Source organism: Oryzias melastigma, linkage group LG8 (genome assembly GCF_002922805.2).
Source record: "Oryzias melastigma strain HK-1 linkage group LG8, ASM292280v2, whole genome shotgun sequence".
NCBI lineage: Eukaryota > Metazoa > Chordata > Actinopteri > Beloniformes > Adrianichthyidae > Oryzias > Oryzias melastigma.
The window spans coordinates 21,898,880-21,923,950 of NC_050519.1; the positions used below are offsets into that span (position 1 = coordinate 21,898,880).

Below are 25,071 nucleotides of genomic sequence, written 5' to 3' on the forward strand. Positions count from 1 at the left end.
ATCACCAAAAATGTACTTTTAATATTTTAGTTCATCCAAAAATGATTGTGTAAAAATAAACTTTCAGGATCTGGTTAAATAAAATTAGAAAAGATAGAAAAAAATGAACCAACTTTTCTGGAAAACAGTCGTCTTTAGCCCAACAGTAGTGACCTCAAAAGGGATTCTGCAGATCCTGAAGTTGGATAGATGGATGGATAAACGGAATAAAGGATGGATGGATCTATGAATGGAATGAAGGATGGATGGATGGATGGATGGATCTATGGATGGATGGATTGAAGGATGGATAGATGGATGGTAGGAAGGATGAAAGAATAAATGGAATGAAGGGTGGATGGATGGATGGATGGATGGATGGATGATGGATGGATGGATGGATGGATGGATGGATGGATGGATGGATGATAGATGGATGATAGATGGATGGATGGATGGATGGATAGATGGATGATGGATGATGGATGGATGAATAGATGGATGATGGATGGAATGATGGATGGATGGATAGATGGATAGATGGATGGATGGATGGATGGATGGATGGATGGATAGATGGATGGATGGATGGATGGATGGATAGATGGATGGTAGGAAAGATGATGGATGAATGGAATGAAGGATGGATGGATGGATTGGTGTTGGAATTCAAGTTCCAAGTGGGTTTCTCTTCATGCATTTGTGTTCTAAAGTCCTTGAGAGCAGAGGTCGCAAACCGGTACCGGTATTTCTCTGCTTTATTTGTTATCTGATTTTAAATCTGATTTTATTTTGAAAAACTACTGGATTCTCCACATCCGACTCATTCTTGATGCATGTCAAGTCACTCTGTCCCATACTGAAAATGTACTTTCTCAAAGCAGCTGCCCAACTGAAACTGAAACCCTCAAGCTAGCAAAGTTAACAAAATAAATACAAAAAATGCATGTGAAGTTTCTTTTAACAGAAAAAAGTAATTGAGGAAACAGTAGAAAAGCCTTTGACTTTAAAATAAAATAAATCTCCATTTACCAGGAGTCTTTGCTCCAAATATGGATTTATTATTACAGTTGTTCCCACAAGAAATAATGATACAGAATATTCAGCAACTGGCGGTCTATAGTGGATTGAAGTCTTTTTTAATATTAGTATTTATCCCGTCACGTAGTCAAAGTTTGACGAGTCTGAAGTTAGCGTCTGATTTAATTAGCTTCTGCTTTGACAGTTATGGGTGAAGTGAAAATCTCGATCACAGTTTAATGATTCCAGGATGAAATATAGTGAACAAATAAAGTTTAAAGCAGCTCCAGATATCTTACAGAGGATGAAGATAAACTTTACCCTCAATAGTTAACGCAAACAAAAATCAGATGCTAACTTCTGCCTCGTACAGGTGAAAAAAACACCTTTTCCTTGAACTGATGCGACTAAATCCTGCAGGGAAGCTCGGCTATCAAAGCAAAGTCCTGAAATCTGAGTTTGAAGAGTTGCAGACTCAGTCGGAGCGGCTTTACAAATGCAGAGACATAGTAATAAAGCTGGCCTCGTGGCAGCGTAGCTCAGCGGCTGTCGTGCGTTCGATGCCAGGAGATACTTAAACAAAACAACACCCTGAGCGTTTGCCAGTGAGCTATATTATTATCTTCATTCCAACTAATTGCCAGACCAAACAGTGACACATATGCACACATGGGCTTCAACAACCACTCGTCATTAGGGGCTTTAAGTATAGTGTACCGTTCCCGTTGTCACAGCAACGCTGGAGTGAATTTGGCTTGAGAGTAAGGTATTGGGGGAATTTTTTGGAGCTTTTGTTTGGTTTTAAAGGACAGCCTTTGCTGACAAAAACGACGTGCTGGAGTTTCTTTCTGCAGGTTTTCCAACACTTTACGAGCTCGCCTGGCGTCCGGCGCTCGGCGCCGTTAAAGCGGTGCAGTTTCTGCACGGGAGGCTCTTCTTTGCAGAGGACACGACACTCCCAGGACTGCAGACGGGCCTCCCGGAGCGCCGTCATTCCCTCCATTAGCCGCGCATGTCCTCTGTAGGTCTTTTTATCTTTAAGACCGTGGAGGCTGAGAGAGGCAGAGGCAGCTCCGCTCCATGTGTGTGTCTGTTTTTTGTGTGCGCGCGTGGGTGTGCCGTCAGCTAGCAGGAATGCACGGGTACCGCCAAAGCTAAGATGGCTGCCAAGCGCTAAGATGGCTGCCAGGATTCCACTGAGCGACGGAGTGAAAGAGAGGCTCGACGAGTGGGAGAGACAGTGGAGGACAGGCCTGAAGATAACTCTTGTTGGATTGGAGGGAAGGAAAAAAAAACTGGGCTTGTGTGTCTCTCCGTCTTCTGTTTTGGCCCAAAACGATGCGGGGATTTGGTGTCTTCTTTTGTTTTCTTGTTTTTGGCAGCATGGCAGACGGGGTGAAGAGTGCAGCACTTTGCTGGCACACAGAGCACTGGTGCCACCCAAGATTAGGACTCTGATTTGGGCTCAGAACTGATGATTATTGAGGGTTCTGAGTGCTTTCAGGCAACAGTTGAGGAGCCTTGGCTCAAGGTGCTTTTAAAACTTAAGCACTGCTGGCTAATGGGCCTGAGTGGTATATATACCATGCAGCCATAAAGCATCGCTGCATTACACATCTGAAGGAGAATGGAAGCCAGCGTGGGACAAACAAAAGTAGCTGAATAGGCACCTCTGTGATCAGGAAAAACAATCCCAAATGTTCAGTTATGTTCAGTTACACACTCAACGCGTCTTCAGGGGGATACAACTCCTCTCTGAAAATACTCTCACTCCATCAAAGAACTTTAAAAACTCACTTTTTTATTGGTAGAGCCATCACCCAGGAACTGAAATGTTACTGACCCGTTCTGACTTGCTGGTGAAAGTTTTGGGTTGTTGTAGAGTTGAAGAGAGCACTGCCCGCATCTTAAGGTCTTTCAGTTCTCTCGAGGTTTGTCGTGAAGAATGGAAAGCACCATTGTTGTGTGTGTGGTGAGTGTATGGTGAAGTATCTGAAAGGATAATGTCAGTTTGACGTACAGGTGATACTGAGTACGATACCTCTATGCCACACTCTAGCCCGGGGGTGGGCAAACTTTTTGACTGGTGGGCCACAAAGGGTTCTGAAATTTGACAGATTGGCCAGATCAGATGCTTGAAGTGTTTTGGTAAGAAACTTCATATGAGAAAGACACAACATGGAATCTGGACAAAAACAGGTTTTTTAAATTAAAAAACTGTGGGCCAAGTTCTGTTTGACCAAGTTCTGTCCAATGGATAGAACTTTGGATCATGCTAATGAAATAGAGGTCTCAGAAATGTGTATATCAGATATGATATGGTTAGAAAGGGTTAGGCATGATAAAACAACTCAACTTAAAACTGGACGAAACTAACAGTAAAAACTTGAAATAAAAGTGAAGAAAACAAAGAAAAACTGACTCAGATAAGACACAAAAAACAGTTATTAATGATTGTTAGAAGACACTGTGACTGAAATTCGCCTTAAACGCAAATTAAAAAAAACCTAGAAAATCTTCACAACAGCTGTCAAACATTCCACTAAACTTGTGATAACTATCACTTCATTCACTCACTCATTTAACTTGGAATCAGGGTTTCAGTCTTCATCTTTGAGGCGGCTCTGCTTCCTCAACCACAGTCCCACCTCAAAGACAAAGAAGTCTGTGAAAACAGGAAAACTACCAACAGGTTGAGGTGAAACGTCCTGTCCACAGTCTTCACCATCAGGGTTTAAGCGCTCAGAGACGCGGACAAAGAATGAAAGACAAGCTGCTCGTTGAGTCGGTTCTACGCCCTGCTGGGAACCCGAAAGGTCCAAAGCAGCAGAAGTCTGTCAGTTACGCCTCAACGGTGGAAAACCAGGAGGTTTTGATGGGAGCTCAGCTCTTTGAAAGGGAACATTTTTGGATGTAAATGCAAAGTTTCAGCCTCAAGCGTGCACACAACCTGCAAATGTATATTTGTACAAGCAGCCTTCAACCTCCGTGTCAGCATTAGAAATATGAGGTTTCTGGCTCTTTCTTTACTGCACGGTGATCAGCGGGTTCTTGGGAGAAAAAGTGTACAGACAAATGTTTTGGATTCACACCTGTTCAGACTTCCTCCTGATCATCTGTTTTTTTCCCTCTGTGTTTCTGTCTCCAGAACAATCAGGACAATCAGACAACTCTAACCAGCAAGGAGACACAGATGTCAAACCCCCAGCGAACGGTGAGCGCCCCACTGGGTCGACACATGCACGCATGAGCGGAGAGGCTCACGCACAGTTAGCTCCGCTCACATTCGCGCACGCCTCCAAAAACATACAGGCCTCTCTCTGTTTGCTGCTGCAGCCGGTCGGTTTATTATGGTAAGGAGAGCCGATGGTACTGTAGCGTGGGGGCTGTGCTCGGTTTCGGCGGGCCGCTCATAAATCACACTGACGTTATTGGAAGATGGGAAACACATGGCCGTTGCCGAGCCGACGGCTGACCTCATGCGGCGTCCCCGCTGTGGTTAACCCTGGGCAGGGATGGAGAGGAGAGGCGGAGTGGAAGATGGAGGAATGGAGGGAAAGGGGGGGTTGAGTGAAAGAAGAGGGGGGAATTAAACAGCGAGGAAAGGCTGATGGATGAGTTTTCAGAGACACCAAAAAGTCACAACTTCCATTCACCTTAAATGAAGCCGGAAACTCCCATAAAGATACAGGTTCTGCATCTGGTACCGCGTCCAGACGGTTGCGAACCCTTGATTTTACAAAAAGCCAGCACATCAAGAAACGATGAGTTGAGGACACCTAAAACGGCAAAACATGACGGCGAGGGGTCCTCAACCAAACGTCAAGATGTGACAATTTGGAGAATACAATGTGTTGAAATAATAATAATAAGACAAGCTTTTCTAGGACATAGTTTCTGCAGAGCGGCAGGAATTCTCTGTTTACATGCTCTTCCACTAGCTTACAGCCCCTAACTACCCCAACCTATCATTAGCGGTGCAACTAAACTGTCAAATCATTTCGGAGTGATCCAGATCCAGATCCAGATCCAGATTCCAGCTGACCAGGAAAACAAAGACGCTCATGGATCTATCTGTCTGTCTGCAAGTGGATGCATCGGAATGGAGCGGAGCAGGGAGACTTTGGCTCACCCAGCATTTATTCAACTGTGTGAATAAAAAAATATTCAGAAATGCAATTTTAATCTTAATTTTCCTAATTATATGTCTTAGATCATCAGAAAAAATCCAGAAGAAGATGTTAAAAACAATGTTTTAATCAGAGTGGGTCTTAAACACATTAATTCGATCTTTTTACATTTGAATTTAATTGAATTTAATTGAATTTAATTGAATTTAATTGAATTGAATTGAATTTAATTTAATTTAATTTAATTTAATTTAATTTAATTTAATTTAATTTAATTTAATTTATTTTATTTTATTATAATTTAATTTAATTTAATTTAATTTACTTTAATTTAACTTAATTTAAAACTAATTTAATCGGAATTGAATCTAATCAAATTGATTTGATATTATTTGCACACAAAAAGAACTCAAGAATACAAGCAGAATAAAAATACAGAAAAGTAAAATCATGTGATGGTCTGTTACAGAAACTCATCTGGGTTCATTCAAGATGGTAACACACCTCAGTCGAAAAATAAAATAAAATACTTATTACTTATTAAATACTTTAGCTTTTATAATTAGAGACGTTTCATGTCTAATTCAAGAATTCACTTCTAATCTCAATAGTTGAGAGGCAAAATGTCTCCAGCATAAAATATAATTCCAGATGTTGTTGTTTTTTTTTTTAACATTTTATTCTGTGGAACCATGATGAATCATCACAGCCAAAATGGTACAAAAAAATCTGTCAATAAATAAACACAAATGGATTTTAACTGAAAACTGTGGAAGATGCTGATCAAATGCTGGGAGGAGAACAAGATTCTCCTGATGGACAGAGAGAAACAAAGAGGAGAACATTAAAGAACCCAGCTGAGATGTGAACATTAGGTGATATAATTCACATTTTTTCTGTAATACAATAAAAATGAGTGAATTGTGAAAGTATGGATATCAAGAACATGGTAACCAGTCAAAATACCATTGACATGTTTTATTTTACTGGACATATCAAGGTGTTGACATCACCCATAGAAAATGTCTTACCTCTGGATCTCACGAAATGAGGCCAAAGTCTGTCACCAAGGCTTCCTGTTCGTCTGCCGCCATGTTGTTGACAGCGATTGGTCCGAGTCGGTCTGAGTCATGTTTTTAGAGGAACTACTGTCGTCAGTCATGAGTGAGCTTGTTTCAGCTGGTTGGAAATCCACACCCCTGCCACTGAAAGCAAACGTTAGGGGCGGGGCCAGCAGGCATCACATGCTTTTACTGAGGCATCTGATTGGTCAGTTTATAACTTGAATAAGTGGCGATAAAGAAAAAATATCTTTAAAAAAATGAGTAATAGAAAGAACGGGTAAAGACGAATGTATCATAGCAAGAATGGTTATTCTGACAAATAAAATGTCTGAGAAATAACTGTCTATTTCTCAGTTGAAGTCTATGAGACTTTAGCCTTTTTAAAACCAAGGTATACTTCCTGTTTAGAACATGAGAGGGGAGGGGTTGATATGTCCAATGATTTCTATAGTCAATGGAAAATGCCAATGACATCTCTATAAAAATCTAAACCTCAAAGAAATGACATTATTCTCCTTGTGGGAGAAAAGGTTTCATCCAAAGCATGTGTCAAAGGCAAAGCCTTGGGGCCAGTTTTGGCCCTCCAAATCATTTAATTTAATTGTTATTAATGCCCCAATGTTATCTTGCGCTTATGTCTAACTTGTATAATTTTGACAAAACACATTTTTATGGCGAATAAATTGGCATTCTGCTAACTTTTTGGACTATTTTGGCATTTAATAAGGTTTTTTTTTGGCTGTTTTGGAGTTTGGCTAATATTTTAGCTACATTCTAGCTGTTTTGGCTAATTTAGGCTGTTTGTTTTAGTTTTTGGGGATATTTTGAAGTTTAGCTATATTTATTAGCAACATGCTATCTGTTTTGGCTAACCTAAGTTTTTTTTTTTTTTAGGCTAATTTGGCATTTAGCTAATATTTTAGCTAGCTATCAGTTTCAGTGATTTCAGCTATTAGCTTCGGTGGTTTCAGCTATCAACTTCAGCATCTTCTGCTATCAGCACTAGCATCTTCAGCGGCCAAATTCAGCTTACAGCCTTTACACTAACATTATCACAGGTAATGCTGTATATCTTGTTAATGATGATGTTAAAAAGTTCTGGTTTTAAAGTTTTAAAAATGTGGTTCTAGAGTGTTCAATAAATGTTTATCCTGTTCGGCCCGCGACCTAAGGTGTGTTTTGGATTTTTGGCCCTTGTACGATTGAGTTTGACACCCCTGATCTAAAGGCATAAAAAATAAAAAAATAAGTCCCCATCTCTCCTAAAAGCTCCAAACAGATCTCCAAACTCATTACATTATTATGGACCTGTATGATAGCATGTTGGTTGACAAAAAGGAAATTTCCTCCAGAACCAAACAGCTATCACGTTATAGAAAACACATGAATGCGAAGGACCAGCAGCCTGTCAAGCTTGTCCATACATCTGGTTTTCAGCTCCCCTCCCGTGTCTGCGTGTGTCCTGCCTTTGTGTTTAATGCACATTTGAACATGCATGTTCCATGTCGTGAATGCTCTCACACTCTGCTTTCCGTGTGTTTCCCCCAGGCCACTTGAGTTTCCAGGACTGCTTTGTGACTTCAGGCGTGTGGAACGTGGCCGAGCTGGTCCGAGTGTCGCAGAGTGAGTCCCCGCTGGAGCGCCACACGTCAATCAAGCTGGCGGCCGTTCCCAGCACATGTTGGGCGGTTACTTCGCTTTAGCACCTACGATGATTAATGAGCCACATTTGGAAGACCATCAAAGTTCCATGGAAAGAAAAAAACATACACTCAATGCATTAGCTCATCTAATGGTTTTAGAGTTAACGCCATCATTGAGATGTCTGGACTTTATCAGGACATTTTGGCCAAACTTACTGATTCTCTTCAAATTTATAAGATTTCCACAGTAAAACAGAACAGAAAAGCTAGAAATATGAGGACTTGGTCATCATGAGCCAAGACTTTAGCTTCAGCCTTAGTTACAACTACCCTTACGGGTGGATACAGGCTGTCAATTGGTGGTCCATGCAAAATATCATGGTCATAGAACTGGGTGAACCCGCACAGTCCAAATATTTTTACTTGAATGATATAGGCTGTAGCGAACACTTTACACACGTGTTAAATTTTTCAACCACCGCTAATCCAATGAACTTCTGAGGGAACCCGTTAGTTCTGTTCAAGTGATCTTTGCGCTTCTTCCATGCAGCCTGACTGGTCTACACATTCTCATCCCCAAGTCGCTTTTTGACGTGATGGCTGCTCCAACTAAATTAAGGGTCCGGACGTTTTGTCGGACGCGTTACCTGATTATTTGCATGTGGTCATTAAGGAGCCAGTATGCACACCTTACTAATGACTCCACTGTGGAGGACACCGTACATATATGAGGCAAACCAAACTACAAGGTGGATTAAGGGAGACAAAAGAGTCAGAGATGAGTCCAGCTGTCAGTCCGACTTTAGTAGCTGCGTTCACAATAACTCTAAAACTTGTTTGTAACATGCTACACATTAGCCATGTTAGAAGTGTTAGCCACATGTTAGCATATTTACATGAATACCTGTAACTCTCAACCTTGTTTAACATGTAAAAAAAACAGACTGATCTCGGTAAAACACTCATTACTATGAATATGTTAACTCCAAACCTTGTTAGTAACCTGTAAAAACCCAGTCTAACACCGCTACACGTTAGCTGTGTTAGCGTGTTCGCAAAACATCTGGTTTTGTTTCCATTAAATAAAAAATCAGACTGATATAGCTAAAAAAAGTTACTGTGACTACGCTTATTCCCAGCCTTGTTAGTAACATGTTAAAAGTGCAGACTGACACCGCTAGCCATGTTAGCATGATTACAAAAGATCCGAACTTGTTTGCGTTGAGTAAAAAATCAGAACGGAACTTGGACTATGCTAACTCCCAGCCTTGTTAGCGATACGTAAAAAACAGGGTCTGATACCACTTTATGTTAGCCATGTTAGCGTGTTTAAAAAAAAAAGCCAAAATTCCATTAAATAAAAAAATCAGACTGATATAGCTAAAAAAACATTACTGTGCTAGTTCCCTTGTTTATAACATGTAAAACGTACAGTCTGACACTGCTTCACGTTAGCTATGTTACCGTGATTACAAAACATCCGGCATTATTTGCATTAGGTAAAAAATCAGAATGTTACTATGACTATGCTAACTCAAAACCTTGTCAGTCACACGTAGAAAAAACTCACAGTCCGACACTGCAACACGTTAGCCACGTTAGCATGTTTATAACACCCAACCTTGTTTGCAACTGAACTGACATTTTGTCGGAGTGCAGAATACCTCTTAAAATCTCTTTAACGTCAATAAAAACAACCAGAATGAATCTATATATAAGGCGCCCAGGACTCTCAGTCGAATTTTAGTTCTTTTTTCAAAAACGAAGGCACCTTATTGTGCAGAAAATACGATACACAAGTCAGGTGACACCTTCACCTGGCTTGACCTTTCTCCAGGCAAGAAACAAAACTGAATGACATAAAGAATTATGAAATGCATTTTTCTTTTTGTGATGTATGCCTGTTCCTCTTCCTCAGCTCCAGTTGCCACAGCAACCGGACCCAATTTCTCCCTGGCAGACCTGGACAGCCCCGGCTACTACAACATCAACCAGGTGGCTCTGGGCCGGCGCTCCATCACCTCCACCCCTTCCACCAGGTACAAACCGTCATTAACACAGAAGTAGCGAATACTCGAGTACTAATATTTCTCATTTGCTCACTGTTTTCCTCATACTTGGCTTGTAGCTTCTTTCTGATTGTGCTCTTTTTTCTCTCCCCTTGTTTTTGTTTCATCACTAATTCTTCTAATTCCTCCTCATTCTCGACCCGTGTTGGGATTTCTCTTTCTGTCCCTGTCTGCTGCTCACCTGATGCTGCAGGACTGAAATGGAGCTTTATGCAAGTCTCCCACGGAGGTAGTTACACTCATGGCAGGATATTTGGCTTGATGCTAATGTAACACAGACTGCCGCATCGCACTCCAACAAAAGCCACACACGCATGCTGTACATTCACTGCCCCATTTTAGTCTATTGGTCCCAGATGTGTGAATTTAGAAGGACCTGCATGCTTTACCAACAGTGTGTTCAATTATCAGGCTGCTTTGGGCCGCTGTCTGTTAGCATTCTGGCTGGTCTCACCGTGTCCACTCCTGATGCTTTATTCCCTCTGGCTGCAATAGAAAAGGAGAAACCACAAGATTTTGACCTCCCGTTGGTCGGGAAGTTTGGCAAAAATTCCAACTCAAGTAAAAAAAAAAAGGGTTTCGCTGTTGCCTGAAATAATACATCTGTCTTTTCTTTTTTTTTTCAGCTCCACCAAGCGCAAGTCCATTGACGACAGTGAAATGGAAAGCCCCGTGGATGATGTCTTCTACTCAGGCCGTTCCCCGGCGGCGGGCAGCAGCTCTCAGTCCAGCGGCTGGCCCAATGATGTGGATGCAGGTACCCCCACCCCACCGCCGCTGCCCTTTCTGCATCCTGATGTTGTCCTGAGAGCTGCAGGTTTAACTAGGGGTCAAAATTATTGTGGACATAATGGAAAAAAACTCATCACAGCGGACGAAAAATTAATGAGGCCAACATTTCTAATGGGGCCAAAAAAAAGTAATAATTCATCAACAAAACCAAAACAGACATGTCGGGGATATCCAAAAGCAGCTTTAAAATTATTATGGGATTGAATTACAGCTTGAGGCCTTCCTTTTTTTTTTTTTGGCAAAGTGGGAAATTTACTTTAAACGTCAAACTCTACATCTCAGATCCTCAGATCCTAATAAAGATTTTTCATATTAACAAATTTCATCACTCAGCATCTACATCCTGTAGGTTGAGGCAAAGCTTCATGGCATCCATGAAGAAGAAAAGCTCTCAATTCACTACTGAAGAAAATACTTTATCGTTTTCTCGTGATAATGAGATCTATTATCTCATTACCATCAAGGTCTTTGGCATTGAAAGTAAAAAAACTGAAGGAAAACGGACATAGTAAGATAAAAGTGTTTTTTTAAAAAAAAATAATTGACAAAAAATGCAAAACATGTTTGATTTGACAGGTATGTTCATTTTATTTAATGTATTTTGTAGTTTACTGAGTAAGTCTTGTCATTATTTTTTCAAATATTTTATTTTTTTTGTCAAGTTTTAGTTTTAGTCGTTATAACACCACGGCCAAACTTGACAAGTATTAGTTCAGAATAAGAGCAAAAACGTACTTTTTCAAGGCTAAGCCAGTGTAAACGAACATTAGCAAAATAATACTATGTAGCTGATAAAGAGGGAGGAGCTTCTTTATGCTTGTAGCAGCTTTTCATTCCTGTTTCTGTAAAGTTGAGGCCTAATTACCCCCAGTGGTAGTCTGTGGGAGTCTGTTAACTTAGTTTTACATCTGTGATGCAGCGTCTTCATGGTTAATTCTCCAAGGCTTTTTTAAAATCACTTATTCTGAAACTTTCTGAAACTCCTGTGCAGCTGGTAACTGTTTTAACCCTTTTACACCACAGCTCCAGTGTTTGTGCTCTTTGATGTACAGTATTTTTTTAATTGTAACTTGATCAACAAATGTTTCCATGAAAACTGAAGGAGAAAAGCGGTGTGAAAAGTTACAGTATGTCAGGGGTGTCAAACTCAATCACACAAGAGGCCGAAATCCAAAACACACCTCAGGTTGTGGGCCAAACAGGATAAACATTGATTGAACACTCAAAAACTACATTTTTAAAACTTTAAAACCGTAACCTTTTAACATAATTATGAACTAGATATATAGAATTACCTGTGATAATTTTAGTGTGAATGATGTAAGCTGAATTTGACCTCTAAATATGTTAAATATTTGCCGAACTCCAAAACAGCCCAAAAATTTTAAAACACCTAACTTAGCCAAACAGCTAGCATGTAGCTGAAATATTAAACTTAAATATTAAACTTAAGCTAAACTCCGAAATAAGAAAAAAAAAACCTTAATTAGCCAAAAAGGCTAACTTGTGGCTGAAATATAAGCAAAACTCCAAAATAGCCTAAGAAAAAATGAAAAAAGCCAAAATTAGCCAAAACAGCTAGCGTGTAAATATTTTTAACATAATTATGAATTACATGTAAAGCTTTATCTGTGATAATGCTAGTGTGAATGCTGTAAGCTGAATTTGGCTGCTGAAGATGCTAGTGCTGATAGCTGAAGATGCTGAAATTGATAGCTGAAAATGCTGAAGTTAATAGCCAGCTAAAATATTAGCTAAATCCCAAATTAGCTTACAAAACTAAAATAAAATAGGATAAAAAAACCTTAGGTTAGCCAAACAGCTAGTATGTAGCTAAAAAATAGCAAAACTTCAAAATAGCGTAAAAAAACTTTTTTTTTAAAATGCCTAAATTAGCCAGCATGTAGCTTAAATATTAGCAAAACTCCAAAATATTCTTAAAAAAAAAAATGTCAAAAAGCCTAAATTAGCCAATAAAAGCTAGAATGTGGCTGAAATATTAGCAAAGCTCCAAAATAGGCAAAAAAAAAAACAGAACAAAAGCCTACCTTAACTAAAACAGCTAGCATGGTGCTGAAATATTAGCTAAACTCAAAAACAGCCTAAAAACTGAAAAAAAAAGCCTAACTTAGCCAAAACATATTAGCATAAGCCCAAAACAGCCCTAAAAAACTTTTAAATAGCCTAAGTTAATAAAATCAGCTGAAATATTAGCTAAACTAGCCGCTTTTCTGCTTCAGAATCTCCTGGAATCATCATGTCAACGGTTGAACAGTTACAGTATATTAAAGACTTTGTTAAAGCGCTACCGGCGATGCCTCAGGTGTTCTAGGGTTAAGTGAGATGATGGGAGATTCCCATGTTCATCATATTAACCAGCCTGTCTGTCTTTCCTCCTCTCTCTGTGTCTCCCTTTAACTTCTCCTTCTCTCCTTGTTTGGCCTTTCAGTGCAGCACCATTTGGCCAGTGTGCAGGAGAGGAAGATTAAGCATGAGAGCGATGGAGTGCAGTTTCCTTACCATGGTTAGAACATTAATATTATACTGTGTGTCTACATGCTCCTCTTCCTCTGCTTACAACCTCCTCCGTCTGTTTGCACCTCCTCCTCTGAGCTCTGGGAGCTCCTCTGCATCCTCCATCCGTGCTGTCTCTTCTCTGCTCCCGAGCTCTTCCCTCTCTCGTGTCTTGTTTCTTGGCTGCTGTTGCTGCTGCTGCTGCTGGCTGGAGTTGCGTCTCTGCCAGATGTCTGGTTTTGTGCGTCGCGGGTTTACCGAAGCCGTTTGGTAGCCCGAGCAGTAACACCCACCACCTGTCTGCCCCGGCCATGCTGCTGGAGGTCTGGGGAAGGGCGGGGAAGAGCTTTAGGAGCCCGCCTGTGGGGGCTCTGATGAGGAGGCTGCTCTAATGGGGAGGGATCCTCATTTCGGAGGATGCGCTCTCAGAAGAAACATCATCATGTCGACCAAAAAAAATGTGTGGACGAGAAACGAACAAATGTGAAGCCCCATTGAGTTAGATTAGGATTTTCTATTGATTACCGTATTTTATGGAGTATAAGTCACAGTTTTTTTCATAGTTTAGCCAGGGGTGCGACTTATACTGAGGAGAGACTTGTTTGTGTGTGTTTTTTTGGTCATAAAAAGGCTCATATATTTGTTATTTCACCAGCAAACACCAGTTGTTCTTTAGCTGTTGTTTCCTCTAACAACCACTAGGGGGTGCTGAATCTGAGCACAAGTATTTGCTCCTGATAGTGGCAGAAGAAGAAGTGTCGTCTAAAACAAACATGGAAGAGAATCTAATGGTTTTGCTCTTAAACTTTGATATTTTTCTTATACAGATCAAAAGATTAGCATTATTGTATTTATTTATTTAGTCATGCTGTTCTTAGCAGATTTTTTCTGAAAAGTCAGACGTTTCTCCTAAAAGTGCGACTTATACTCCAGAGTGTCTTGATTAGACATTGTTTGCTCCTTATACTCCGGTATAACGGTACATACATTTCCATCGTGTGTTAAACGTACCTAAAGTTCATAGATTTCTGCTGCAGCATTTCCGTCGGAACCCAAACTTTGACTGGACTTCTGCAAAGCCTCGGTTCTGTTCTGTCTGTAGATCCACTGTCTGTTGATTTCCCTCCATTATGGATCTTTCATTTTAAAGAACATTTGCTAGCAATTTGAATAATTTTTTAAATGATTTTGATGAATTTGTTTTTGTTTTTTCGTATTAGATTTTAGCATGTCAGATAAATGAGTAAAATGATGGTAAAATCTACTTTAAAGCATTCTGATCTTCTGACAAAAAGTTCTTCAAATAAAATAGCTGTTACATGCAAAAACATTTTTTTAAACCTTGGATTCTCCACCAGTGCTGTTGTGTTTATATTCAATAGTAAAAGAAGAAAAGAATGAAATTCCACCACAGTTATAACGACAGGAAACACCAGGCTTGACTTGGCTTCTTCATTCAACTAAGACTGCTTTTATTTTGAAAGGATTTGCTGCTGTCTCAAGTGAAAGAATTGTTATGTATAGAAACATTTAAAACTGTTATAATTCAATGATTGCACATATTTATAGTCTACTCTGCATAAGTTAATTTCCTAATGAAAACAAAAACATAAATCAAGTGTATTTGTTTTTGTTTTGGTCAGTAAAACCCTGGACCACATGACTCTTTGAGCCCTCTGCTCCACGTGCTAAGTTGGTCTCGAAGCTGCAAAACAACAACAAAAAAATATTGAAAGTTATTTAAGGTTTAAGTTGATTCATTCTGGAGTAATATTCCTGCCTTTTTATTATTCATAATTATGTTTAAAAGTTACAGTTTTAAAGTTTTAAACATGGGCATTCTGCAAGCTTTTGGACTATTTTGGTATTTACCAAGATTTTTTAGGCTGTTTTGGAACTAATGTTTCATCTACATGTTTTGGCTAATTTAGAATTTTTTAAGGTTTTTTTTGCTGTTTTGGACTTATGGTAATATTTATGCGCTAGATGTTTTGGCCAATTTAGGCTTTTTTTCCTGTTTTTAGGCTATTTTGGAATTTAGCTAATATTTCAGCTACATGCTAGCTGTTTTGGCTAATTGAAGCTTTTTTCAGTTTTTTTTTTAATTTTTTTATTTTTTTATTTTTTGATATTTTGGAGTTTTGCAAATGTTTCAGCCACATGTTAGCTTTTTTTGTTTTGTTTTTTTGGCCCTGTTCACGACCGGTACTGGTTCGGGTCCAGTACCCGAGTCTGGTACCAGTTTGTTTCCTGTGCCGCATCTGGTATCGTGTCCAGGCCCAGTTTGCGTCCGGTAACGGTTCGGGTCCAGTACGGTGTCTGGTACAGTTTTTTTTCTTGTGCCACGTCAAGGCCCCGATTCGCATCAGATACTAGTTCTGGTCTAGTATTACGTCTGGTACCGACCTATTTCCTGTGCCGCGTCTGGTACGGCTTCCGAGGCTGGTTCCCGTCCGTTACTGGTTCGGGTCCAGTACCAAATCTGGTACCTTTCTTTTTTTTTTTTTTGCCGCATCTGGTATCGCGTCCGGTACTGCGTCTGGGTCTGGTTTGTGTCTGGTACCGGTTCAAGTCCAGTACCGCGTCTGGTACCCTGGCATCTACCTTCACCCCTGATTATATCTTCTTTCTAAAGGCTGAAACTTTCTAAAGCCTTTCTAAAGTCATTTCACTCTAATTTGTTTTGATTAAAAAAAAATGATGTCTCAAAGTGCTTTTAAAGTCCATCTGATCTCATTTCAGTTTCCACAAGTTAGAGTGTAAAACTTAAATTTGATTAATGTTGTTTGGACCAAAACATGACGCTGACTTTACACCTGACCTTTGCAGAACTTCCTTTGACTTTGTTTAAGTGATGATTTACTGTTGCACAAAGTGAATTTAAACTCAAAGTTTTCCCCTTTCATCCCTGAATGTTCCTCTGGAAAAGACAGAAGTCAAACAGCCTTCTGGGAAAGTGAGGTGAAGCCCCGTCGAGGAGACAGGAAGTGAGGGATGGATCTGTGATGTGAACAGAAAAGAATGTTCGTAAAAGCAGCAGCAGAAGTGAGAGTCTGGATTAGAAGCTGAAGGTTTAAGACCCACTCTGATGAAAATTAAGTTTTTGGTGTTTTCAACATGTTCATTTAAAGAGAATTGAGAATTAAAACTGCGTTTCTGATCCCACCTTGCTGGAGATGATCTCTGGTAAAAGCCGAATTTCAGTTCCCAACCCAATCCTCCACCGGTCTGGACAAAACAAAACACCTGTTCTGAGACATTTGATTGATTCCTTAAGTCTGCTCTTACATAATCAATTGATTTCTGTCTTTTTTTACTGTTAATGCTGAGTCCAAAGTGGTGATACAAGCGATGAAAATAGAACAGGACTGGTGGTGCATGAAAAGAAAAAAACTAATTACAAGCTGTTCCACTCTGCTGAGAGTTGTGTTCACACTCGTATATAGCGACTAAAATGTGTTTCTATGTTCCTGATTGAGGACGGGAACTTTTATCTTTAGGTTTATCTTCTCTTGTTTAGAAACGTTGGTTGTTGAGCCTAAAAACAGACGCCAATCCTCACGCTTCAAAGAGAATTTTGGATCTAGTGTCTGATCCCGGCGGTTGCTGGTTCTAATCCCTCCTGCTGCAGATCTCCCACATCCGTTTATGAACGTCATCGCCGACGACTCAAACAAACACAACCGAAGGCCTTCTGGCGCACATCGCTCCTGTGTGTGTGTCTCATTTACCCAAACGCCACAGAAGACGGTTTCCCGGCGTTTTCTCCGATTTGCATTCGTGCCCCCATAAACGCTGCCTGTCTGGAGGGGAGCGCTGCTCGGCTCCAGATGGCGCCTCCATGTGTCTACAGTGAAGGGAGCTGCCGGGTTACAGCCGACATCTGCTCTGGTGATGCTAGTCGAGGTGTGCAGAGATTGAGGATGAGGGCTGGAGGAGGAGAGAGGGGGCGGGGCCTCTGACAGCCTGGCAGGTGAATCTCTGACTGAAGGAGAAGCTCTGAGGCGCCGCAGGTGATCATGTAATCCATCATGTCGGCGTGGAGGGAAGAGAAAGGACTTCCTGTTTGTGGACAATCATCTGAGCAAAAACCTTAAAGATGCTCCATGAGGTGTGCGCACGCGGGCGAGATCTGTGCGGCCGCCAGCTTGTTAGCGTGGTAAGACTGCGGGGTCATGGGAGCAATTGGCTAGCAGGCTGCTGGCGCGGCGTGCCAGGAACAGGACGCCAAGCGCAGGAAGCGCAAACTGCTGTGTAAAAAGTGCTCAAGTGCAGACGCCCACTCCCACACACCCACAGATCGCAGCAGACCGATCAGATCAGATCGGATCAGAGCCACTTCTGTTAGCTGCAGCAGACAAAGCTCTCCCTGGACATCTGGGTCTCATTTGCTGCTCCTCGCTGAGACACCAGCGAAGATTCAGACTAATTAGGGAATATCACAGGGACTCCAAACAATATGTATAATTTAAGGCTCTTCAAGCAAAATGAATTGGTATAATTGACGCCAGGATGTGTCGCCTTTCCAGTGTGGACCACAAAGGAGCTGGAACGCAGAGTCTGCCATGTGATTAACAAACTGATTTTACCAGCAAATGTTGACTTTTAGTATAGAAAAAACTAAGATGGTGACTTTGAGGAAACAACAGAGCCAGACATGAGAATTTCTGACATTTTTTGTCTCACTGAGTTTTTGGGAAGTGAGAATAAACACCTAAAATGACCCAAAAAAACTTCAACTCAAACTCAGTAAAGGGTAACCAAACAGGGAAGTTGGAGGCTGACTCCGCCCACAGCTGAAATGTGAAAATCCAGTCAGAGGGGCGGGGCTTGGGGACAGGACTGTTATCATTACTGGAGCTGCAGATCATGACGTCAGACTTCTGAAACTTACATGGTTTGACCAATTAAAGAATTTGACTACAATATCTCATTTCAACCTGTAGGGGGCAGCACATACACAGTTTTTGACTATATTTTCAAGAATTAAAAAATTTAATTTGTCAAAAATTTGGCAATGACCAACAGACAGCCCTTTAAAAGCCCCATTTATAGAGGTCAACAGAAAGAAAAGGTTGATTTAGGGTTTGGTAACCCTTTAAAGTCCAATCATCTGTTTTATAAACATTTCTAATAGTCTTTTAATTATAATTATGCCGTTTTTAGCCAGAATTATAAAATTTGTGTCGTTTTCTAGGACATCATTTCTGCAGAGTGGCTGGAGTTCATTTGAAATTAACCTCTGAGTTGGCGGGAATGTCGTCGCAGAGCAACCCCGCCCCCTCTTCCCCTCTCCATTGCGTGTTTTCCATGCCACAAATAAACTTTTTTTTGTCTGCTCGTCTCCAAATTCACAATGATCTGAATCAAGAAATACTAAAAAACAGAAATTTTAAGTTTAAAGTTATTAATGTATGTCCTCCATTATTAGAAAACATAAAAAAAAGTGTTAAAAACAACAACAAAACTTGTTTTATTGGAACGGGTCATAATCAGCATTAAAGCATTCCTGCTATTCCTTAAAAAAAACATATATATTTTCCCCCTAAAATCAAAGTAATCAGGGCTTAATAAAAGTTTTAAAACTCTGGTTTTGACCACAAACTGTCCTATGTGACCCTCTGAGAGGGTTCAGATCACAGGTGTCAAACACAATCTCACAGGGGGCCAAAATCCAACACACACCTTAGGTTCCAGAATAAATCAACTTAAACATCAAATAACTGTCAATATTTTACTCTCCATAAAAATATGTTTTATCGAAATTATACAAGTTAGAAATAGCGCAAGATAACATCAGGCTGTTAATAATGAAATAAAAATGATCTGGAGGGCCGGATAGAATTACCCGGAGGGCCGGATCTGGCCCCCGGGCCTTGACTTTAACACGTGGTTTGAAGGAAAACTGGACCTAAAAGCTTCACGCAAAATGTAATCATGCAATCATGTTATTTTGTTTGAGTTAGTTTGCTGATTTTCTCTCCACTGTGAATGTTTGTTTGACACGTACATAATAATAATAAGCACAAGTGTTGATAGGATAAAGCAAAACAAAACTGATAAAACAACTATAATTATACATGACGGTCAACAATAAAAACAGAAGAATTATAGATTGTTTAATGAGATGTAAATAAAGACTCTTGGCAAAGTTAAGCTACACATTAGTGTTGATACGAAGGGCTTTTCCTGCAGGGAATAACTCTGTGTCCTCTGGAAAGGTGATGTTGTTGCACAGCTAATTAACCTGTTAAGTTTGTTTACGATCACAAACAAACAGAAACAGGTTTATTTTCCCACACAGCTCAAAAATATGATTTATTATGATACAAACAACAGGGGAAAATGTACCTTTTAACTGTTAAACTATCCAAAAAAGAAAACAAAAAATCATCCATAGTTTGGTTTTTCTCCTGCTGATTATTCCCCCTAAAGCACATATGTCAAACTCAAGGCCCAGGGGCCGGATCCGGCCCTCTGGGTAATTCCATCCGGCCCTCCAGATCATTTTATTTTATTGTTATTAATGGCCAGATGTTATGTTGTGCTTATTTCTAACTTTAATAATTTCGACAAAATATTTTTTTTTTGGAGAGTAAAATATTAAAAGTTATTTAAGGTTTAAGCTGATTTATTCTGGAAAAATATTCCTGACTTTTTATGATTCATAATTATGTTAAAAAGTTACAGTTTTAAAGTTTTAAGACTTGTCATTCTGCTAGCTTTTTGGACTATTTTGGCATTTACTAAGATTCTTTTAGTCTATTTTGGAGTTTAGTTAATATTTCAACTACATGTTAGCTGTTTTGGCTAATTTAGGCTTTTTTTCATTTTTTTAGGTATTTGGAGTTCGTTTTGTTTTTAGGCTAATCTGCTATTTAGCTAATATTTTAACTGGCTATCAGCTTCAGCGTTTTTAGCTATCAATTTCAGCATCTTTAAGACTTTTTTTGGAGCTTAGTTAATATTTTAACTACATGCTAGCTGTTTTGGCTAACCTACATTTTTTTATTGTTGTTTTTAGACTAATTTGGCATTTAGCTAATATTTTAGCTTCAGCGTTTTTAGCTATCAGCACTAGCATCTTCAGTGGCCAAATTTAGCTTACAGCATTCACACTAACTTTATCACAGGTAATGCTATATATCTAGTTCATAATTATGTTAAAAAAGTTATTGTTTTAAGTTTGAAAAATGTAGTTTTAGTGTGTTCAATAAATGTTTTTCTTGTTCGGCCCGCGACCTAAAGTGTAATTTGGATTTTGGCCCCTTGTGCGATTGAGTTTGGCACCCCTGATCTAAAGGGACATCGAAGTTAAAAAAAAAAATTATAAATAATTATTTATTTATATATTTATTTTTAAATACATAGGGGTTCTGTAAAAGTTCATATCTGGTGTGCACCAGTTACTATCCAGACATTTTGTGTTTTTTTTAACCTAAAGTTTTAGAAATGAAAAAGTTATGATTAGTAAAACAATATTTTTATTTACATTTTTTTTTCTTCAATGTCCCTTTAGGGCCCCTATACCTTGGGGAGTAATACACACAATTGATATTTTTAAAAACAGGTTTTCTAAATGTTAAAGGGTTAAAAGAAAAGTAGGTAATGCAACTTTTCTAGTTTTAATGTATTTTTTTGTCTAACAGAATTTGTGTTTTCTGAGTTTTTAGAGATCATTTTAGTCCTGAATCAGCATAATTATTTTCTGGTTCTTGAACCTAAAAAGCTCTTCTTATTAACCCTTTAACACTTGACTCGTTGTCTGAGAAGCTTTAACACAAAATCTTCAACATACTGTAACTTTTCAACCATTAACACGAGAATTCCAGTAGATTCTGAAGGAGAAAAGCGGCGAAATTCGCCGCTTTTCTCCTTCAGAATCTACTGGAATTCTTGTGTTAACAATTCAAAAATTACAGTAAATCAAAGAATATAAACACTAAAGCTCTGATGTTAAAGGGTTAACTGAGGCGGTTTGTGGAACAAATGTGGGATTAAACAATCAGCTCCGTTTTCTAAACAGTTTCATCCTCATGATCGCTCCACTCAGTCAAATACACGCCGGTGTCTTCATCACTCCCCTCCAACTGCATGTGGAGTGACAGTGAATATAAATGCTGGCGCCCACCTTTTTTTCTATACTGGTCGGCGCCCACACAAGCACAGCTGCACCCACAGCGCCTGAGAGCGCCGCGGCAAACGGCGATAAAATATTTCCCAGTGCTGCATTCAAAAGCAGGCTCCTCACAAATCTGCTGTTCGACTTAAAAAGCTTCGCTCATAAAATCTATTTCCACGTCTCTCAGGGCCATGCTGAAATTACCCACACTTTTATTTGCCTGTGTTTGTTTTTATATGTGTGAATATTGTGCCGTTTACTTTTTTTATGGTCCTTTTTCGCTCGCCAAGGTTGTTTATCACTCCTTCGACCAAAATCCGAGGCAAACAAAACGTGGGCTCGGTATGTTGCTGAGAAGCCGATGCTCCTCGCTAGACTTTTGCTTTCCCTCATTATTCAGTTTTATGGATTCTTCTTCCTGGAGTTTCGCTTCATCGTATGCTCTGCGCTGTGGTTCCTAGCTGGGTCAGATGCACCGTTTGGCGCTGGGCCTCAAACCCGGGGAGTCTAAATTGCGCTGTTGGATTACCATACATCAAAATAAATTCCCGCAGCAGTCACCACACGCAGCCCTGATCACAGAATAGAGCCTCTTTTATCGGTGGCTCTCACACTTTTGGCCATGTTTCTGGTCCACTGGTGAGCCAGGCCTGTACTTACTCTGTTCTCTTTTTTCTCTTTTTTACCAAACTGAGGCGGTTTTCATGCCACTCTTCATCCAGAGGCAGAGCTTTGAAACGGAGGACGCTTTAGTCCTGAGCAGTCTGGGTTCTTCTGCTGCCTAACTTTATCTGTCCACGTTACCTGAGCTGTTAGATCAACGTTTGTGACATGAACAGAAGATCCTGAAGGTCCCACGGCGACAACTCAAACTGAACCACAGAGCTATATATCACTATGTAGTGCCTTCGCCATTTTCTAGAGCTGCCCAAATCTATCAAGTGCTCTTGAAATCTCCCAGAAGTCTTTGCGAAAAACTAGCGTACATCGATGCTCACAACATTAGCGAATATAGACCACAATGCATTGCCGACGAACAATTTTGAACAAAAAAAACTGTTTATATGTAATATTTGAATAAAGTGGAGTCATAAATAAACGTCTAGAAATATTCTTATTTATTTAGTTTTCACTTCGTGAAATCGGTGACGTCATATCCGGTGTTTAGAAAAATGAAAGAAAAGTAGTGATCTTTAAAATCCATGGCACTATATGGTCCCGCACTATATAGTTTTTAGTTGTTAGATATTGGGGGGAATTCGGTTACAACCTATCTGGTCAAACCATTGACTGTATATGAGAACTGGACGGAGTGACCACTCCCCCGTCCAAACAGGAAGTACCCTATAGACTTCTATTATTACTCAATCATTCTATTAGTCAGAATAAACATTATTTTATTAACACATTCTCAGTAATCCTCTTTTTTATCGTATTTTCTTTATTGCAAAGTTATTCAAGTTATAAACTGACCAATCAGATGCCTCCATAAAATCATCTGGTCTCATGTCAAACGTGTCCGAATTCCCACCCTAATCCCTAACCACTAAAAGCCATGTAGTGCTGGACATTCTAGTGCTCTAGATTTTAAAAACAATTCAGACACATTGCTCTGTACTTTTTTGTTTTTTTAAATGTCGGAAATGACGTCACCGATTTCACGAAACAAAAATCGAATCAATACGAACATTTCATGACGTCTATTTGTGTCTCCACTGTGTTCTGATGATGAAAATGTTTATTAAAAAAATTACATTTAAACGTGTTTTTTTCACAAAAAAATGTTGAACGCAGTGCATTGTGGTCTATATTAATACACTAATGTAGTGAGCATCAACAACATGCTAGTTTTCCGCAAAGACTTCTGGGAAATTACTAGCGTACTTGATTTTGGAATTTCAGATTCGGACCGCACTAGAAAATGCTGAACGCACCATATATGGAGAAAGGAATTCGGACTTCCAACAAGCTCACTCCTGATTTGCAAGAGTTGTTGCCATAGAAACAATGGCTCAGACCAATCACTGCTCACTGATGGCTCTAACATGGCGGCGTCCGTATCACAAAGAAATTTCAACTGAATCGACTTGGAGCAGAAAGGAAGACATTTTCTGCGGGAGACATCACATTAACCCAGTCCAGTTTCTTTATACAGTCAACATTTCAACCATTTCTTGGATTTATTTTTCTGGTTCTGAGAAATCTGGTTCTACAGCAATTCTTCTTGTTGCATCTCACTGTTGATGATAGTTTTTAACCACAGCAGGAAGTTTTTTTCTTTATTGTTTTAAACAAAATGATGCAGTAAGCATAAATCTTGATAACACTTTATAATACAATTATTAACACATGAACAAACATTATTAATGTGTTTATAGGGTGTTAATATGATGCTATGGGCACTTGCGTATCACCTACACCCCTTGCGTGGAGCATTGCCTCGGGGTCAGTGAGGAGCCAGTACTCACACCTTACTAGTGCAAAGATCAGGAGTGTCCAAAGTCAGGCCTCGAGGGCCGGCTTCCTGCTGGTTTTCCAGAAATCCTGCCTTAGTTGCTTTTGATTACCTGGATCAGGTGTGTTTGACCAATAAGGAACTTCAATGGTAGGTTGGTTGAAAACATGTATGACACTGGCCCTCGAGGGCTGACTTTGGACGCCGATGACATAGAGTGTGGTGTAAGGCAGCATCATAAGTGTGTGAAGCTTCCATAGGATTACGAAGACTTCCCGATACACTTACCACGTACACAACAATGGTACAATCCATTCTTGCGACATCTCACACCTGCTCTCACCTTAAGATGTGGCCACTGCTCTCTACCACCCCAAAAACCTGTAGCCCCCCTTCATCTTTCTGAGGCTCAAGGAGTGGGCTGAGGGTCTAAAGACATACAAACACAGACACATGCCGTACATACAGCTGGTACTGGTTTTGTTGCTGAAGACCAAACATCTACTGTAGAGTTGTCATTGGCCTCTATCATCTCCATTTAGGACCATCATAGAAGGAATACTGTAGCTTCAACCTGAGCTGTCAGATCTGGTTCCAGTTCCAGCCTGGAAGCTAATTGTTGGTGTTGGTGGATGTTGGGAGCAGACTGGTTGGTTGGGGTGCAGTCCGAGCGGTGCAGTCAACTCCTGCCGGGAGCATTCCTTATTGCTGTGTTAGTTTGGACTCTAGAGACCGTAGTGACCCCCACCTCCACCCCCTGAATGGCATCTCCCAGCTCCTCTCTGTCCTGCCTCTGTGACACCCCACCACCACCCCCTTACCCCTCCTCCTGTGACCTCCCTGTCCTCTAAACCCCGCTGCTTTAAACCCCGCCCCCTCGAACAGACAAATGCGGTACCCCAAATTCCTGAGACCCATCTATATGTCAAGCCAATCAATCAAATCAATGAATGACTCGATCGATCAATCCATTGATTTCAGTCATGACCATTTGATTTCAACTACAGACGTCTTGATTTATTTTCTATTTGAATTTCCTTTTCTTCTTTTTTTAAAGTAGAGTCAAAGTAAGCAAAGAAGCCATGTCTGATTAAAACCTCGTCTCTGTTCTGCCATTCTGTTGATCCCCTTTTTGCCAGGACTCTCGTCGCCTGGTTCTCATAAGAAGCCGGGGAAATTCGATTTCAGCGCCCTGTCCTCCCAGACGCGGCCCCCCCGCATGGCGTTCACCCACCACCCACTGCCAATGCTGGCGGGAGTTAGACCAGGTGAGACCAACCCAG

The 25,071-nt window shown here is 40.1% G+C and overlaps 1 protein-coding gene across 15 annotated transcripts in view; it reads left to right on the top strand.

The window, feature by feature from the left end:
• nfixb (nuclear factor I/Xb) overlaps window positions 1–25,071 on the top strand; it is a 196,884-nt gene that overhangs the window by 148,676 nt on the left and 23,137 nt on the right. For 11 of the 15 annotated variants that reach the window (XM_036213369.1, XM_036213371.1, XM_036213368.1 and 8 more), the window contains 7 exons: window positions 4,148–4,213; window positions 7,742–7,816; window positions 9,755–9,875; window positions 10,099–10,134; window positions 10,532–10,662; window positions 13,147–13,221; window positions 24,928–25,056. In XM_036213369.1, coding sequence (XP_036069262.1) covers window positions 4,148–4,213; window positions 7,742–7,816; window positions 9,755–9,875; window positions 10,099–10,134; window positions 10,532–10,662; window positions 13,147–13,221; window positions 24,928–25,056 — 633 coding nt within the window. The remainder of the gene's footprint in view (window positions 1–4,147; window positions 4,214–7,741; window positions 7,817–9,754; window positions 9,876–10,098; window positions 10,135–10,531; window positions 10,663–13,146; window positions 13,222–24,927; window positions 25,057–25,071) is intronic. The other 4 variants (XM_024271635.2, XM_024271641.2, XM_024271630.2 and 1 more) reach the window with 2 other exon arrangements.